Source organism: Ahaetulla prasina, chromosome 5 (assembly GCF_028640845.1).
Source record: "Ahaetulla prasina isolate Xishuangbanna chromosome 5, ASM2864084v1, whole genome shotgun sequence".
In the NCBI taxonomy this organism is placed as follows: domain Eukaryota; kingdom Metazoa; phylum Chordata; class Lepidosauria; order Squamata; family Colubridae; genus Ahaetulla; species Ahaetulla prasina.
Window position 1 is genome coordinate 54,618,503 of NC_080543.1, and position 17,136 is coordinate 54,635,638.

Below are 17,136 nucleotides of genomic sequence, written 5' to 3' on the forward strand. Positions count from 1 at the left end.
AGCCCGGCCAAGTGTAAATAAATTGCTGGCAGATGGCATCGGCTGGCGTATTGTTTTGGGGAGGAAGGGAGGGGACAGAACATCATGCTTTCAAACAAAATAAAGATTGATTTCAGAATAAAATATGAAATTCTTCTTACAGGATAGTAGTTTGAGTGATGGCTAGCTTTGAGCAAATAAATTATGTAGTGCATTCTAAAGCTACCTTTTTATATCCAATACTGATGTCTGAAGCTGGTTCTTGACCCAGAATGCAGATTTCTGTAGGAAGCTGCTCTCCTTATGCAGAATGCTACGCTGATGCACAAGTGAAGTGATGCCACACATCCAAGTGTGCTTCAATTTATTTACAAGGAAATCTACATGAAGAAACAATGGATCCAAATTTTAACTATTAAACAGATTGATACACATTAATCATGCTGTAAAACTGAAAGCTTATGAGCAGAATCATGTTTTCATCACTTAAGTAAGAAAGCTATGTTCTTATTTTCCAATGAAACTATTTTATGGATAAATGATAAAAAGGTTTATCAATTTATACTTCGTAAAAGTTAATATGCATTCAATTACAGATTAGAAGACTTAACCATGAAAAACACATTGCTGTATCTGTTTGCCTAATAGTACCAGGCCTGATCCATCCTTACTCTGTTTTACAGAATTAAATTGTTTATGTTTCTGCCAAGATTCTTTTTTTAAGAAACTGCATATTTCTCAATTGAAAAAGGTGTAATTTTAGTTCCTGTTTAAACAATTTGTTATGTACATTCAAACATCATCATCATCATCATCATCATCATCATCATAATAATGTTTTAATTTGTATACCACCCTTCTCCCGAAGGACTCAGGGCGGTGAACAGGCAAATAAAATACAAACAGAAACATACACAATTATTAAAACAATCCTTAAAAAACTGATTCTAATTTGCCAGAAAATTTAAAATAACATTACACCCCATAAGAATTACAAAAATTTAAAACCCATCAAAATTCAATTAAAAAATTAAAATTTAAAATCAGGCCAGTCCAGCCATACGAAATAAATAGGTTTTAAGTTCGCGGCGAAAGGTCCTAAGGTCAGGTAGTTGTCGAAGCCCAAGGGGAAGCTCGTTCCACAGGGTAGGAGCCCCCACAGAGAAGGCCCTCCCCCTGGGGGCCGCCAGTCGACATTGTTTGGCTGACATACATGCAGAAATTCTGTTTTCTCAATATTTCTAACTTTTTTTTTTTTTTTTTTACATTTATATCCCGCCCTTCTCCGGAGACTCAGGGCGGCTTACAGTGTATAAGTGAACTGAAAACATGATCACCATTTTTGTAATTTTTGATTCTGTATGTGTGTGTGTTTATGTATACTTACATATAGCATGTGTATATATAAATGTATATTATGTATATGTATATATATGTAAATATATATATGTATATAAGGAATCAAAGAACTTGCAATTTTTAGTTACAAACAGGTGGTAAGAAATATACACAAAAAATCAATTTGGAATTGGTCATACATACTACGCAACTGTACCTGATAAACGTGTTGTATCCTGGGTCTGTGCACATAACTGGAAAATAGTGAATAATAAATCTTCAGAGGACGGCATCATTAAACATCCTTTAACCGAAGTGAAAAAACTGGAGGCTATGTCACAGATGAAAGACACTGATAGTTCTGTATTTCCAGCTTCTGAAAGATCCTTAGCTTTTGACAGAGCAGCTTGAAGTTTGTCAATTATTCTTTTAACATAAACTTCACCAATTAAGGACTCTGTGGATTAAAAGAGACATTTTATTACATAATCATAAAACCATCAGCTCTACTACTATCTGAGTCCTCATTTTTAGTGTGCTGGAAAAAACTCTGGCTTTTTATTAGCACACATGATAAATACTATACTGTCTAATTTACCTACATCAGTGCCTCAAATTTTCTATCCATAGCTATGGATAGCTAGAAGTCTATTACTCATTAGAAAAGTCTGCATCACTTACCATTTTTAATTAACTGAGATAATACCAAGCTTAGGAGAGTCCATTGTTCTGAATGAAATGATTCGGCTGAAGTTACTGTCATCTTCAAGCTGATGTTACACAGATCATGGGCCAGAGTCACAAGCTTCTCACCTAATACATCTCCTTTTAGCCATGTAGAACTTAAGGAATGTTTCTCAGAGCTTGAACAAGCCTAAGGTTTAGAAAGTACACAAATATTTTTCAAAGTAGTTTTTTACTCTTTTAATGTCAAAATATACCTCTTGGTTTGTTATAAAAATCTGCATCAAAAAAACACATGTACTCTTCAAAGTATCAGATCAGTAAGTTCCATAAAAGCATTATATAAAAAAGGTTTTATATAATGCTTTTTTATATAATGCTTTTAAGGAACTTACTTACGTGCCTGCCCCACCCCCCACCCCCACCCCCGGCAGAGAAATACTTCTAATCAAAACTACTAGATATTCAGTTTAAAGACTTGGTTAAATCAAAGATACTTAAAATGTTCCATCTTGAAAGGAATCTTGAAAAACAGGCAATTAATCAATTTCTAAAATGGGCAATTTCCCCTCTTATGCCTGTTCAAACCATCTGAAACCACAACTTCACTTTAAAGCAAACCACCATAGATTTTCCAGAGGACTCAGTAAAAACCTGCTGTAAAAGCTTCTTTACTTATGTCAGCACATTTTGTGAAATTTTGTGAAATGTTCCTTCAAACACTCTGCAGAGCCATATTCATTTGAAAGACTTTGGCATAGAAAGTCATGTATGTCTTTTGTTCAGCTAAAAGTCATGCTGTATCTGTTTCACTTATTAATTTTCCCCCTGCCTTTATAAGTAAAGCAAGGCAGTTTACAGACATTATACTCCTTCTTCAAGACCTATTTTCCCCTCAGCAACAACCCTGCGAGGTGGGTTGGGGCAAGTGATTGACCCAATGTCACTGTCAGCTCTCTTCTCTCAGTTTGTCTTGAAGGTTAAATGAAAAAGATAATACTTTGCACTTTCTTCTTTTTAACTGATTTGCTCCCTTTCCATTACACTATTCTCAGAGTTTCAGCAGAAAAGAAAAATCAAGCACTGTACTCTTGGCTGTTCTCATCTAATTTTTCTTAAATGTTTATTTCCAACTCATCTACCTATATAATATGTAACCAGAACAGTCACTTTAATATAATAAGACAGATATGTTTGGTAGTGAGAAACATTTATGCAATGAAAAATTACCCACAAACAGGCCAAAGAGGGAAAACAGCTGTTTTTGCTGCCAAGCAACATGAGCTCATTCATTCCAAAGGAACAGTGACCCAGCAAGCCATAAGCCATAGAAGGAACAATTAAGACGCCAATTTATACCGAAGCAACTTAGTGCATTTCTGGATCCTAGACTAATACAAATGCAAATTGGGGGAGGGGGAAAGAGGGGATTTGAACATACCTTTTGGATTATTTGAAGAAGAATACTCCATTTTAGATCCATCTTGAAAAGAAAAAGAAATAACATCAAAACATGACAACAACACTGGACAGTCTCCCAGAATCATGTAATATTAGAAAGGGATATGGATTCGAAGGAAATCTGGGAATGAATGGCCATGGATGTTAAACTGTTTCAACTCCTACCCTCAAAACGACGCTATAGAGCACTGCACACCAGAACAACTAGACACAAGAACAGTTTTTTCCCCGAAGGCCATCACTCTGCTAAACAAATAATTCCCTCAACACTGTCAAACTATTTACTAAATCTGCACTACTATTAATCTTCTCATCATTCCCATCACCAATCTCTTTCCACTTATGACTGTATGACTGTAACTTTGTTGCTGGCAATCCTTATGATTTATATTGATATATTGACTATCATTTGTGTTGTAAATGTTGTACCTTGATGAAGGCATCTTTTCTTTTATGTACACTGAGAGCATATGCACCAAGACAAATTCCTTGTGTGTCCAATCACACTTGGTCAATAAAAAAATTCTATTCTATTTTATTGGCCACTCCTTTAAAAACCTCTGCTTTTTCCTGGCTTTGAAATTAGCTGCACAATCACAGAAAAATGATTATTTGATCTAAAAAGGTGCTAACACATGCAACACTTTCATCTACATACACACTCAACTTTGCTATACAAATTAGGCAGCTGCATAGCTCTACTTAATATTGTAAACACCATCTTGAGTAGTACGGTGGCACAAGGGTTAGAGTGCAGTACTGCAGGCTACTTCTGCTGACTGCCGGCTGACTGCAATTTGGCAGCTCAAGTCTCACCAGGCTCAAGGTTGACTCAGCCTTCCAGCCTTCTGAGGTGGGTAAAATGAGGACCCAAATTGTCCTCAATATGCTGACTATGTAAACTGCTTAGAGAGGGTTGTAAAGCACTGTGAAGCAGTATATAAGTCTAAGTGCTATTTCTATTGCTACTTCTTTTCTGAAGAAACATGTATATACATATGGCCCATGCATAATATCTGTTTTATTTAACATGAAAACTAGACTAGATTTGCATGAGATCTAGTTTCATTGGGTATGCCTCACCAGAGACTCTCTAGTCAGAGAATGTGTACTTGAAGAAAACTTATTCTTCCCCCTTAAGCATAGTACTTTGTCTTATTATCAGAAAGTATGGCTAGTGAAAATATAGACAAAAACCTGAATGTTCACAATATCTAGAATGTGAAACTATGTCTCAGAAGACAGATGTTGGCTCTCTTAATTGACCTTCCAAAACCTAGGAAATACATTGTTTGATATATAAAACTGATTTTAGTTGCACTTCAATACTAATTGATTTGCAGCTTCCCTGATAAGCAAGTTGGTGTTTGTGCTGCTCTTAATGATATTGTTTAAAATATTGTTTATGATACGTTTATTGTTCTTTATATGTTATGTTTAAAATATTGTTTAAAATCAGTTTATAACTGATTTACCAGGAAATGAATAAATAAGCAAAATTAGTAACAGATAAAAAACAGATACTTTTAAAAGATAATTAAAAGTATTTTATAACTGTCCTAATGCAATTCTACTTCCAAATATTAAGACATTTATGCATGTTACTTGATAAGCCATAGCTACCCAGGTGCAAGTACAAATGTTACTTTTCCAAATTCTAATTAGTTTAACAGAATGCATTAAAACAAATTGAATGAAATCAATTTACTGCATAAGAAAACTGTACCTTTGTTAAATCATTGAGAATATTTTCCCTCTCTATGGGACTGCTGCAGCAATGGAGAATGCTATATAAAATATCAACCAGGAAGTCTGTCTCTTTTCTCCAATCTTCTTTCAGCCAAACAATTAACTTTTCGTGAAGAAACTGAATAGATGGATTTTCATACTGAACATCACCATTTTCTTCTATAAGCACCTGGAAAACTTTATGGGAAGCAAAGGTGCTGAGTAGAGCAGAGAGGAACTTTAAGTGTTGGTCAGATATCTGTTGGCTGTTGTACCCTATACTTAGTTCTGCAAGTTTACAAACTAAACCTTCTAAAGATTCATTCTGTAGAGGAAAAGTATGTTTCCCATGAATTTCATGAATAACATTACTGGATTCATTGCTAGTTTTCATGTCAACAAAATTCTCATGTTCGGCGTTAATTTCAACTTTTTTGTCTTCTGCAAATCTTACATTTACAGCTTTTTTTCTATTTGTTTTCATCTTGTTTTCTGGGTTCTGAAGAATTTGCAACAAAGAAGACACAGCAGCCAACGATTTCTCATCTGCATCCATTACAGCAACATGTCCCACACATATATTTGAAAGGCCATCCCAAAAGTTAGATAACATTCTCTGAAAAGTGAGGGATGTTCTATCGTCATTAGTTATTTCTGCTTTTGTTTTCCAAACATTCAGCATGTCTGCTATCTCATAAAACAAAGATCCATTTTGTAACTTGGGCTCTTTAATTACTGTATCAATGAGAGGAATTAACTGTAAAAAAACAAAACAAATGCATTTTAATCTCAACATGTATTAATACCTTTTCTGAAAGCTGTTTCAACCTATGCAGCATATTCCTTTTATTTTTAGTTATTTTTTACAAGCCCATATGGATAAAGTTCATCTCATGAGCAGAAGTGGGACAGAGGGAATAGGTATGTGAAGTTAGTCCTCAATTTACGACCACATTTGAGTCCAAATTTCCATTGCTAAGCAAAGACAGTTATTAAGTGCGTTTTGCTCCATTTTATGACTTTTCTTGCCAAAATTAAGTGAATTGCTACAGATGTTAAGTAAGTAACATGGTTGTTAAGTGAAACTGGCTTCCCCACCGACTTTGCTTGTCAGAAGGTCATAAAAGGGGATCCTTTTTGACCCCAGGACAATGCAACTGTCAGAAATACATGGCAATTGTTAAACATCCGAATGGTGAACATGTGACTGTAGGAAAAACAGTCATAAGTCACTTTTTTCAGGCCATTGTAACTTCAGTCATTAAACAAATGGTTCTAAGTCAAGGATTACCTGTATCCAGGTTGATGCTGTGTACAATCCAACAATAATATAATTAGAAAAAACAGAAGCCTTGTTGCCGTGTAAAGGGGAAATTTTTAATAGGAGGAGCAAACAGAAGAAAATTTTATGAAAAACATGGTTTTTTCACGTAACATTTTTGTTGCTTCATAAGAGCATATTTCAGCCGAAAACTGTTTAAACCATTAATATTTGGTGCAAACTAAACTCACCAATCTAATATTAATATAAAAATCAATTAAAACTTTTAGAGATAATCCAATATTTTATTTTTGCCATGCTAACATACCTGGATATTTATAAGCATTTCTTGTATTTTAACTTCTTCTTCTTCTTCACCAATATTCTGTAGGACTGTAAATTGTAAACACTCCATAAAAGTTGATATGATTGCTGAAGATTCTGAACGACAAACCATCGCTCTTTCGGTGAATAGCCTAAGCAAACAGAAGATGAAGGATCAGAATGAACACTGCCTTGATTTATTTGTAAAAATAATAAAGGCAGGAATTAATTATCTAATTAGTTTCTACTAATTAACTAATTAATTAACTAAGTTAATTTTCATATTCACATTGAATTAAATAATGCTATAATCAATAATTAGATTTATATGGTGTTTTTAGTAGCAGCAACTGAAAAATTAGCACCAAAACATTACATAAAAAATGCTACATGGAGGGAAGTTTACAAACCTCATCATCAAAATATTATTTTAACAATTTCATTACAATTTTCAGAAGACCTTATATTTGCAGCTTTCAAATTCAACTATTTCTTGTTCTTCATCTTTAAATAAAACACAAATACACACACACACTTAAAACATAAACGTAAAAAACTTTAAACACATAACCATTATTTAATTAAAAAAGCATGAGCTAATTATTATACCCTTTAATTATAGAAGTGAAGAATGTTGTTGAATAATTTAACTTTGGATCTGCAACATTATGAGGCACCTTGCTAATAAATGGCAAGATATTAGGATATATAACAGTAGCAAGTCCTCTTCCTCCTTCCTGAAGCACTGTCCATAATTTTGGTAGAACTCCTTTTTTTGCATTTACATGGCTCCAACAATCCTGCAGAGCAATAAATGTGAAGCAGTAAATTAAAGAATACTTAGTTTCTTGATACTGAAAATGAAGCATCCTAATGTCAGCATTCCAGAAAACCCCCTCCTGCAGAAAAGACTCCGAAGCAAACATCTTTCAAAGTTTTTTTACTAGCATAGGTAAACTGGCACAACTGGATAAACTCTGAATCTGGGGATCCGGATTTTTCTTCAGTAAGACAAACCCCCAAATCACCACCTCTTTGACCCTTCTGCCAATCACATACTCCAATCGCCAACCGTCCCATCTCAAGACATCACTCCGACCACTCCTTCTCCAGATGTAGGCTCGGCCTGACCTTGACCGGCAGGAAGAATGTTATTATGTCTAATGGCCCCCTCTACCAAATCTCTAACAAGTTGGTTAGAGAACTCCAAGTTGATAGAAATGACTGGTGATGAACTCGACTTTTTCAGAGTTCAAAGAAGATCAAAGGAGATTGGGGAATGGATTTATTATACTCAATCAGAAAGCATGTGTTAAGAGATGCTATGTTACAATTTATAGGAGACATTTTGGTACAACAAATGCTATGGAAATATATACAAGAATTTAGGGAATAAAATCCAACTGTTATCTTAAGGATAAGCTTTATTATTAATAACCAATTGAAGATATTTGATCCTGAATGGATCAGAGGCAATGATTGTGATGACTTAAGGTAGACCAAAAACCATTATGGACTTTCTACAAGTGAAATACAATAGACAGACTGTTAACAGAGGGTTTTGAAGTTTGATTTAGCCGTTGGTTTTACCTGTCAACTATGTATCTTGATAGCACATAGATGTCAAACTAATTGGGTTGGGTAAACAGTGTGTTAGAAATATATAAATTGTGGGGTCCCGGTTTCTCAAGGGGGGAAGAGTTATTATCTTTGAAGTATATTTATCAGTATTCAATTCGGAGGGACAATTTATGTGAATGTGTTTTGTTTTTTCTTTTTAATGTACTTTTTTTGTGTAGTTTTGTCAAATTTTGTTTTGTTTTTGTATTTTTTCTTTTTTTGGCATTTGTATTTTAATAGTTTGAATACAATAAAATAAAAATGATTTTAAAAAGATATATAATCTGAAAGGTGCCTATGAGTTAAGTAACGGTTTCAATGTATAATGACTTAAAGACATAATGACTTCCAGATTACCTCAATAGTAGTAAGGACATGAAGTACAGCTTCCCAAAGAGCAATGCATACAATAGCATCACTATCATCAATGCTAAGAAGAACAGCTGGACAAACTCTTGATGCTTCTTCATTCATGGACTCAGGAATACGTTGACAAAAAGTAGTAATTACCTCAAAGAAAGCCGAACGAACCTAAAATAGAAACAAGAGGAAACCTGAATATTTTCATGTTGATATGATTTACAGTACAATTAGACCTCGTTCTAATGACTGTCCTGTTAAGCAACCATTCAAGGTTCTGACAATGCTGAAAAACTTTATGATCAGCCCTTGCATTTATGACTGCTGCACTATCCTCATGACCACATAATTGACATTTAGGTGGTTCACAACCAGTGGGCATTTATAACGAGGCCACCGATAGCCTCCCAACGACCTGTGCGCTCCCAGAGTGGGCCTGCTCAGGGTGCCGTCGACCAAACAATGTCGGTTGGCGGCCCCCAGGGGGAGCGCCTTCTCTGTGGCAGCACCGGCCCTTTGGAATGAGCTGCCTCTGGGGTTACGCCAACTCCCCGACCTCCGGACCTTCAAACGTGAACTGAAGACTTTATTATTTCATTGTGCGGGACTAGCCTAAGTGAAATTTTTAATTGTAATTTTAATATGGGTTTTATGTCGGTCTATGACCGTTTTAATTGATTCAGCCTATTAAATATTTGTTTTTAATTTTGTTTTAAATTTACTATTTGTATTTTTTATTTTAATATGGCTGTAAACCGCCCTGAGTCCTTCGGGAGAAGGGTGGTATAGAAATTAAATTATAAATAAATAAAAAATAAAATACTGTTGCAGCATCCTTTTGTGTGCTTCACAAGCAACTTCCAATAAGTCAATTGAGAAGGTAGCAATAAAATCACAAATTGCAGTCACATGATGTCTCATTAACAACTAACAGTGGCTTGGTTAATGATTGAATGGGAAGTAATGTCATATGTCCATTGTGGTCACGTTTCACTTAGCAATTGCTTGCTTAGTGGCAGAGTTGCTGGTCCCAATCGTGGTTGTTAAGTGAAGACTACCTGTACTATCTCTATATCATACAATCACTTAAAATTATCATGGAAAACCAACTACCAATCCTAATCCTATGAGCCATTTTCTAAGAGTCGTAAAACCCTAATCTGTTTCATACTAAAGGCTTTTTGTTTCCCTCGTAAGCAAGGAGCAGAAAAATGCTGATGCGAGAGAACTCCTTTTGAAATATATTCCCCATTACGTATGTGCCTGCTTACTCTCTTTCAATCCTTTCCTCTAGAGTGATTCTAAATGCAAACAATTCTATTTTTGTTAATTATTGCAGCACCAAGTGAGCATTCCAATGGGGGGAGGGGGGAAGGACTATACAATTTGCCCTTTTGCTCAGTTTCTTCCTTCTTTTTGAGTTCCAGAAAGGTTCTCTATTGTTTGGGCTTACCCAATTGTTTGGGATCATATCTTTCCGTCAGCCTGCAAAGTAGACCAGACAGGAAATATAGCTAGATGAACCAATTCTACTTTACTCTGAAGTTACATTAATAAAATCTTACAAGTCTGACAAGTTGACATCTCTCCCACATCCTTTATAGCCAAAGAAACTAGGAAGAGTTTCTTATGAGCTGCTTACCCTGCCCATATTCCTGCTGCTGGCTAAATTGCCTTTTATCTGATTGTTCCCTTTGCCCTGCTTCCCAAGGTCATTCCCAATACCATTATATTTTGTGACATTGTAAAGCAAAGGAAAGCTGAAGTAAAGTCATAAGAGCACTTGCAATCAGTAATTCTAAGTTAGCAACTACTTTACTTAAGAACCAAATCTGCAGTCTTTCTGCAGAAGGACTCACCTCCCTCCTCAAATTTCATGATTTATTTAAAATAAAGGTTGCATTTTAAAATACAAAATAACATACAGTAGAAAAATATGAAACTATGTTAATAATTATAATAGTTGTATTTTCATTTGAACGAATACTTCAAAACTTCTTTACATAAATAGTTCTTATCCAGGACTAATATTTGAGGAGTTGGGATATAAGATACTACTTAGTCATTAGGAAATTGGAATGCAATCTTTATCACCATTGTTAAAGGATTTTAAACAATATTGCCAGTTAAAAAATTGTAATAATGCTAATGAGTTTTTTCGAAGAATTCTTTCAGCTAAATCCAGTAAATATGAAACATACGTTCTGTGTTTAAAACAAAAAACAGTCTTCATGCCTACAATACAAATTCTTATTTTATCTTTGTTATATTTCAGAATAATTTTTTGAGGAAAGCAAAATGGTAAAGATACCTGTGCTATGTTATGTTTCCCATATTTCCAAAATTTGTTTTGAGAGAGAAGCGTCTTAAGTCTCTCTTCCAATGATTTAATCTCATTATCGGGAATCATACAAAGCAATTTCTTTAAAGATAATAAAGAAGAGGTTATAATTCTATGAAACTTGGCTTCTCTTTCTTCTTCTGGAACTGCTCTGAATAAAAAACACAAAAACATGGTTTACAAATTAATATTTCACTATATTTTTTCATATTTGATTTTAAATCCCATTAAAGACAATACACCCATATCCTGAAAACCAGAATCTTAATTGTATGTATGCATCAACTACACAGATCTATTATTACTGCAAATAATAGGAAACTTCCAAAATTTCAGTTTTGTCAGGTTTAAAGTCACAGAATTGAGTGCACATCAGTGGCAATTGGAGTTCCATAGCACCCTAATACATATCATTTCTTATTAACACATTTAGAAAATCTGCACATTCCAAGAAATCAAAATATGGGAGAGTTAACAAGGTTTTTTACTGTGCAGAAACAACACAGTTCTTGTTAATGTGAAAAGGCAACAACCTTCATTTTGAAGAGGGACTTAAGCTCTGACCAGCAGTACCAATGGCCAGAAGACGTTTCTCTGCATAGAAATCACTTCCATCTATTAAAACTACTAGAGGAAGTCTTCAAAAAAGGAAGAAAACTTAACTGGGAGAATATTTCATGTCACGTGACATGATAGACCTTGAACATCTTTCATTTCCTTTAATTCAAAAATATCTTTTTAAATACTTAAACTAAATTTATTTTTCCAAAGAAATTAAAATATACTGTACATACTGTGGATCACTTAGTGTATCAGGAGTTTCTTTCAAAAGATTATCCTGTAGTACCTGGACAAAAATAGTCAGATATTCTTAAATGGAAAAATACTCAATTTATAGATAAAAAGTAATTGTTCTTTTTTAAATACAAGAATGCAGTATTACAATGCCAAATGTACATTTCTTTAATTTAAAATTATTATGGTATGAATCCAAGTAAATGGATCTTTGCATATTTATTCTGCTTAAAAAGAATATCCAATAATTATGTCTTCTGAAAGCACTTCACCCAGACAAAAAAGTCAAATAAATGAATAGGTTGGGGAATATGTAACATACACACATATATATGGAACATAGATAAAGAAGATAAATTACTACTACTAAATTTCAGTTTCACATAATCAATTCAAAATAATTTCAGAAAGGTTTTCTTTCATTGTATGTATGAATTGTAATACGTCTTAACTGACATTACACTCAGGTTATTGTGGTCTCAGAAAAGGTTAATTAAGCAGATACATTTATCATTCTATGTATTTATTAAGAATTAAATAATATTTAAAATAGTAGTCTACAGCATCATGCAACAAACTGGGAGACTGTGAGTGGTAGTCTTGCCTCAGGTGTGAAACCTTCGGGAGATAGGGCGGTATAAAAATTTGAATAAATAAATAAATAAATAAATAAATAAACCAACTAGATGCTTTTGAGCCAATCTCAGCTGTAAAAAGAAAGTTATGGCAAAATTGTTGACAGGAAAACTGCATGGACTCATCCAGGAAGTCCCAGGCCATAAGGCCAACTCAAAGGTACAGAGCATCATCATTTTAAAAAGTGGGAATGACTGGACACTTGAGAACTATGAAAACATCTAGCAAGTATAAAAACAAAAAATTGTTTCTGTTGGATTTCTTTAGGCAGCCACACCCTTCTGTTAATTTTTAATTATATATGTAACAAAAATTAAAAAGCATACAAACTTGAACTTACATTTAAGATTTCATCTTTACAAAACATTAAGGCTTCAGATTGTTTGCTTGGTGGAAAGGCCTTTTCAAATGCCTCTTTTGCTGCTGATGCTGCTGGAGAGTAAATATCACACTGAGCTATAAGCCAATATCCCATAATGTTTTTTAAATGAGGAGCTAAATGTTTTCTGACTTTCAGAATAAGCTGTTCAAAAGCTTGCTGTGTCGCTTCCCGGACTCGACGATCATGATCCTACCATAAACATTGGCAAGTACAAAAATAATTACATAATTTCACTATACATATGAACAATTTTAGATTATGTATTTCTCTAAAGCAAATTTTATTAAGTCATATCTTACGGCTAAAAATATACATAACATTAAAGCCCGATTTTCTGTATGGCTTTCCATACCACTTTCCATACCACACTAGAGCACTATCACTGCTAATTCTAAGTTTTTTGCAGAACAAATCAACCTTCCAAAAGGTACAACAGAACTCTGCATTCATCTCTGACCACTACAGCAGCTAATTAAAAGCAGGCTTGGTTCAAGCTCTTCCAATAAATATAAATTTCAGTACTTACAAGAGAAATTTTACAATAAATTCTAGGCCAGTAAGGTAGAACTCCTTTAACAATCTCCGTCTCTCTTTCTTTGCACATTGCCCCAAATTCTTGTATAGCCTAAAATTAAAAATAATTAGGTTTTTTTTAAAAAAACAAAACACAAAGCTGATGATTGTATCGGTTATATGCTTTCTGTTATGGTGATTATTAAAAAAGTTAATATTTACCAATTGATACTATGTGTACAAGAAAGTATTGATTTTTTAAAAAAATCTATTAATTTACTAGACTTCTATGGCCACCAATTTTAAGAAGCACAACTCTTGGCAGCTTTAAAATTAAAGAAAAACCTGGCATTTCAGCCATTTTCCTTCAATACAATACAATACAATACAATACAGCCATCTCCAGGCTCCAACTCACCCTACCCGAGCACAATTTCTTATTCTGCACAAAGTTGCCACTGTGAAATGTGCAGTTATATAAATAGTATAAATAATTGTGCTATATATTGATGTATGTACGTCAATTACATTGATTTAATACACATAACACACTGCATTTTCTATATCAATATTTACTAAATGTATGCAATAATTTTATAACTTTTTAAGTTAGTCAAGTTCTAACAGGAAGTTCCTTGCCCCATTATCATGGTTTAATGTAAGTTTATTAAAATGGTACAACAAAAAATGTTGTAAAAATATAATGCAATACTGAATTTTATATCTAAAATCTGGGACCATAAGTGATAAATGAGGAATTATAGATTAACATGGGAAAGAACAAAAAAGATTACTTAATCCAGTTTTAAAACCTTGAAATATTGCTAAATATTCACTTTGTTTTTCAACTGCTTTCTACTGATGTAATGGAAGAGTAGAACAATGATACTGCGTTAAGTCGTGTTTAAAAACTTGGCTGAATGACTTTTATATGTAGAGTATGCTTGTGTTGTTTTTCAGCTTTTATTTTTTGATATTTTATTTTTACATATTATAAAATTATTTTTTTAAAAAAATACAAATTACAAATAAATTATAAGCTCAAAAATATTATAGTTGAGAGCCAGTTTGATCTAGTGAATAAGCACCAGGCTAAAAACCAGGAGACTGTGAATTCTAGCCCCGTCTTAGCCTTAAAAGTTGTGCTTAAAAGACTTTGGGCCAGTCACTCTCTTTCAGTCCACATCAAGCTTGGGTGACAAGCCAGTCAGTCAATTCCTGATGCAACCAACAGATCAACACTCAACAGATATGAAAAAAGAGACCCCCGCACTTGCAGAAAAATTTTAGGAAGAAACAAACAAAACATCAAAAATGTTACAGCAATTAATAATCCTTTAAATAAATATATAATGATCCTCTAAATATAACAAGCCTACTTTTAACTTGGTTGTGACATCTCTTTTGGAAAGTTTTCTTAGCACCATACGAAAATCAGCATCTATAAGGCTATCTATTTCTTCAGCTCCCTGAATTGCAGGAACATATCCCAGGTCACTTGAAGAGGTGCCAAAGCCAACAAATCCAGGAACAGTTCCTTGTTCTTTAGCTAGAAGTTCAGCTGTTCTTCCACTGCTAGAAGGCTATATTTGAAAGAGAGAAAAAGAACTGCTGTTTCAGAATTGTAAAATCCTAAACAAACTTCCTTGGGAATCATTGTTATGTCCAAAATTGCAATTTTTATTTTAATTATGTATATCCCATCTTTATTTTTATAAACTCAAGGCAGCATACATATCAAATTGTTAACTTTACGGTTTTCTTCTTGATTCCTTACATTGTTAAAGCAAATAATGCTGTTTTATCTCCCCCCGCCAAAAACCAAGCTAAAGTTTACAAAATATTAAAAAATTAATTTACAATAAAGTAACAATAAAGTAAATTAGTAATTGGACAATTTGTAAATTAAGTTACAGCAGATTAATTACTTATTTATTAAGAAAGCTCATTACTTGACAAAATATAAGGCAATTTAACATCTGGTGACAATTTTACAATTGAACTATTACTAATATCCTGTCACCAAATTTCCCCATGCTGTCAACACCTATATTTCTGAAGGCAATTACACATATAGATGAGTGGAACTGATTCCCAAAGAAAATGCTATATTTAAAAAATTAACTATAAATCAGAACTGGATGGTTTTCTGAATGAACATCTCATTGGTTAAATACACTATAAATTGATATTCTAATTCCTAACCATCATTCCTTCTTTCTATCTTCATCTACCACTTTTTTCCTATTTTCATCACTTTTGAGTTCTGCATTTAGAATGAATTCCAAAAAACTTATCTGAACAAATGTTACTGCAGAGCAAAGTTAAGATTCCTACCACAATTTAAATCTCTGATGGCCTTCACAATGCTAGTGTGTTCATTCTTAAATATTTAGGATGTGACTTAAAAGAAAACAAACAAGCAACAGGCCAGACATATTCAGTTTCTGCCATAGAAAACATGGAATCAGTAAGAGTGCATCAAGTTTTGAGAAGATGTTTAACAATTTTCACACAAGGCACTCAGGACACATGAAGATTCACTAACTACAAGGATGCAACCCTAACTATTTAAAGCAGAAAGGGGTATAAATGATTACAGCATTAAAAATGTGCATATGACACTGCCCACAACCAAGAAAGCCAAGGCCATATGGGAATCATTTGTTATCTGAATTCATTTTTTTGACATTTTAAACGCTTCCGAGCCATTTACTTTTTAGAAGCCGAAATATTACTTGTACTTTTCCCCTCTTGAAAGTTCAGGCACACTTAGCAATTTGCATTCCTTAAAAGGAGAGATTCGCCATAAAGGAAAATAAGATTGCAAGGAGGGTCCCGCGAAGCCTTGTTAGAGAAGTCACCGATGCTACTCTCTTGCCAGCGACAATTAAAGCAACACCTTTAAAACTAGTGTCTAGATACAACGTCCCTTTTGGTGCGGAATAAGCTGCTTTTTTATTTAGCCAAAAGTTAGGCAAAGCTGTCCTCCGTGTCCGAAAGCCCTGGAAAGGCAACCCTACCTGGCCCCTCTCCAGAAATACCCAATCCCCGCCCGGCGGCATCAACTCGCTTACCCGTACGTTGCCCTTAGTTCGCTGCTTGTTCTTGCCTCCCATGATAGCGACTGCAACGCCGTCAAGAACCTGGGGAAAAAGGGAAGGGAAAACAGAGGGCAGGGGTTACAGTTGGTCCCACGGGCAGGAAGTGGAGGAAAGGCTGTTTCCGGGTTAAACGGAAGTAAAGGTAATGGCGGAAGGGACGGAGGCTCCTCCCCTTTAGTGCTCCTCTCTGTTTAGGGAAGGATACAAAAAGTATTGCACGTGGTGGGGGGGGGGTGTAGAACGCGGTCGAGGGAGCGGTTGCTGATGAATTGGTTACTGAATTTACTGAAATCATTGAAAGAAGTCCGATGGAAAGATGTTTGCTTTTATAGATGCTTTCTTAACTATTCTAAATTAATTGCCATTTTTAAGATGATGGTTTTATGTCAGCTTTTTTTTTGATAACTACTCATCCTCCCTCCCCACCCCACCCCAATTTCTGAGGGATTACGCTTGTACACCAATCGGTACCAATTACGTTTTACACTGCTGAAGATGGTTGTTAACTACATCTGCAGTATGTTGTGGTAACAACAGAATTTATGCTCTTTTAATGAGAAAGCTCAAAACGCCGCCTTCAGGTGGAAAAATCATGATTGTCTGCAGATTT

General features: G+C 34.3%; 1 protein-coding gene across 1 annotated transcript in view; it reads right to left on the reverse strand.

Moving 5' to 3' along the window:
* LTN1 (listerin E3 ubiquitin protein ligase 1) overlaps positions 1-16,634 on the reverse strand; it is a 32,182-nt gene extending 15,548 nt beyond the window's left edge. Inside the window, exons 1-14 of the mRNA XM_058184962.1 lie at positions 16,500-16,634; positions 14,802-15,005; positions 13,436-13,534; positions 12,868-13,098; positions 11,891-11,943; positions 11,067-11,247; positions 8,753-8,926; positions 7,385-7,575; positions 6,780-6,927; positions 5,189-5,947; positions 3,443-3,484; positions 1,999-2,191; positions 1,535-1,774; positions 206-359 (exon numbers count right to left, since the gene is read on the reverse strand). Of these exons, the coding sequence (XP_058040945.1) occupies positions 206-359; positions 1,535-1,774; positions 1,999-2,191; positions 3,443-3,484; positions 5,189-5,947; positions 6,780-6,927; positions 7,385-7,575; positions 8,753-8,926; positions 11,067-11,247; positions 11,891-11,943; positions 12,868-13,098; positions 13,436-13,534; positions 14,802-15,005; positions 16,500-16,541 (2,711 nt within the window). The 5' untranslated portion in view covers positions 16,542-16,634. The remainder of the gene's footprint in view (positions 1-205; positions 360-1,534; positions 1,775-1,998; positions 2,192-3,442; positions 3,485-5,188; positions 5,948-6,779; positions 6,928-7,384; positions 7,576-8,752; positions 8,927-11,066; positions 11,248-11,890; positions 11,944-12,867; positions 13,099-13,435; positions 13,535-14,801; positions 15,006-16,499) is intronic.
* Between the last annotated feature and the right edge of the window lie 502 nt (positions 16,635-17,136).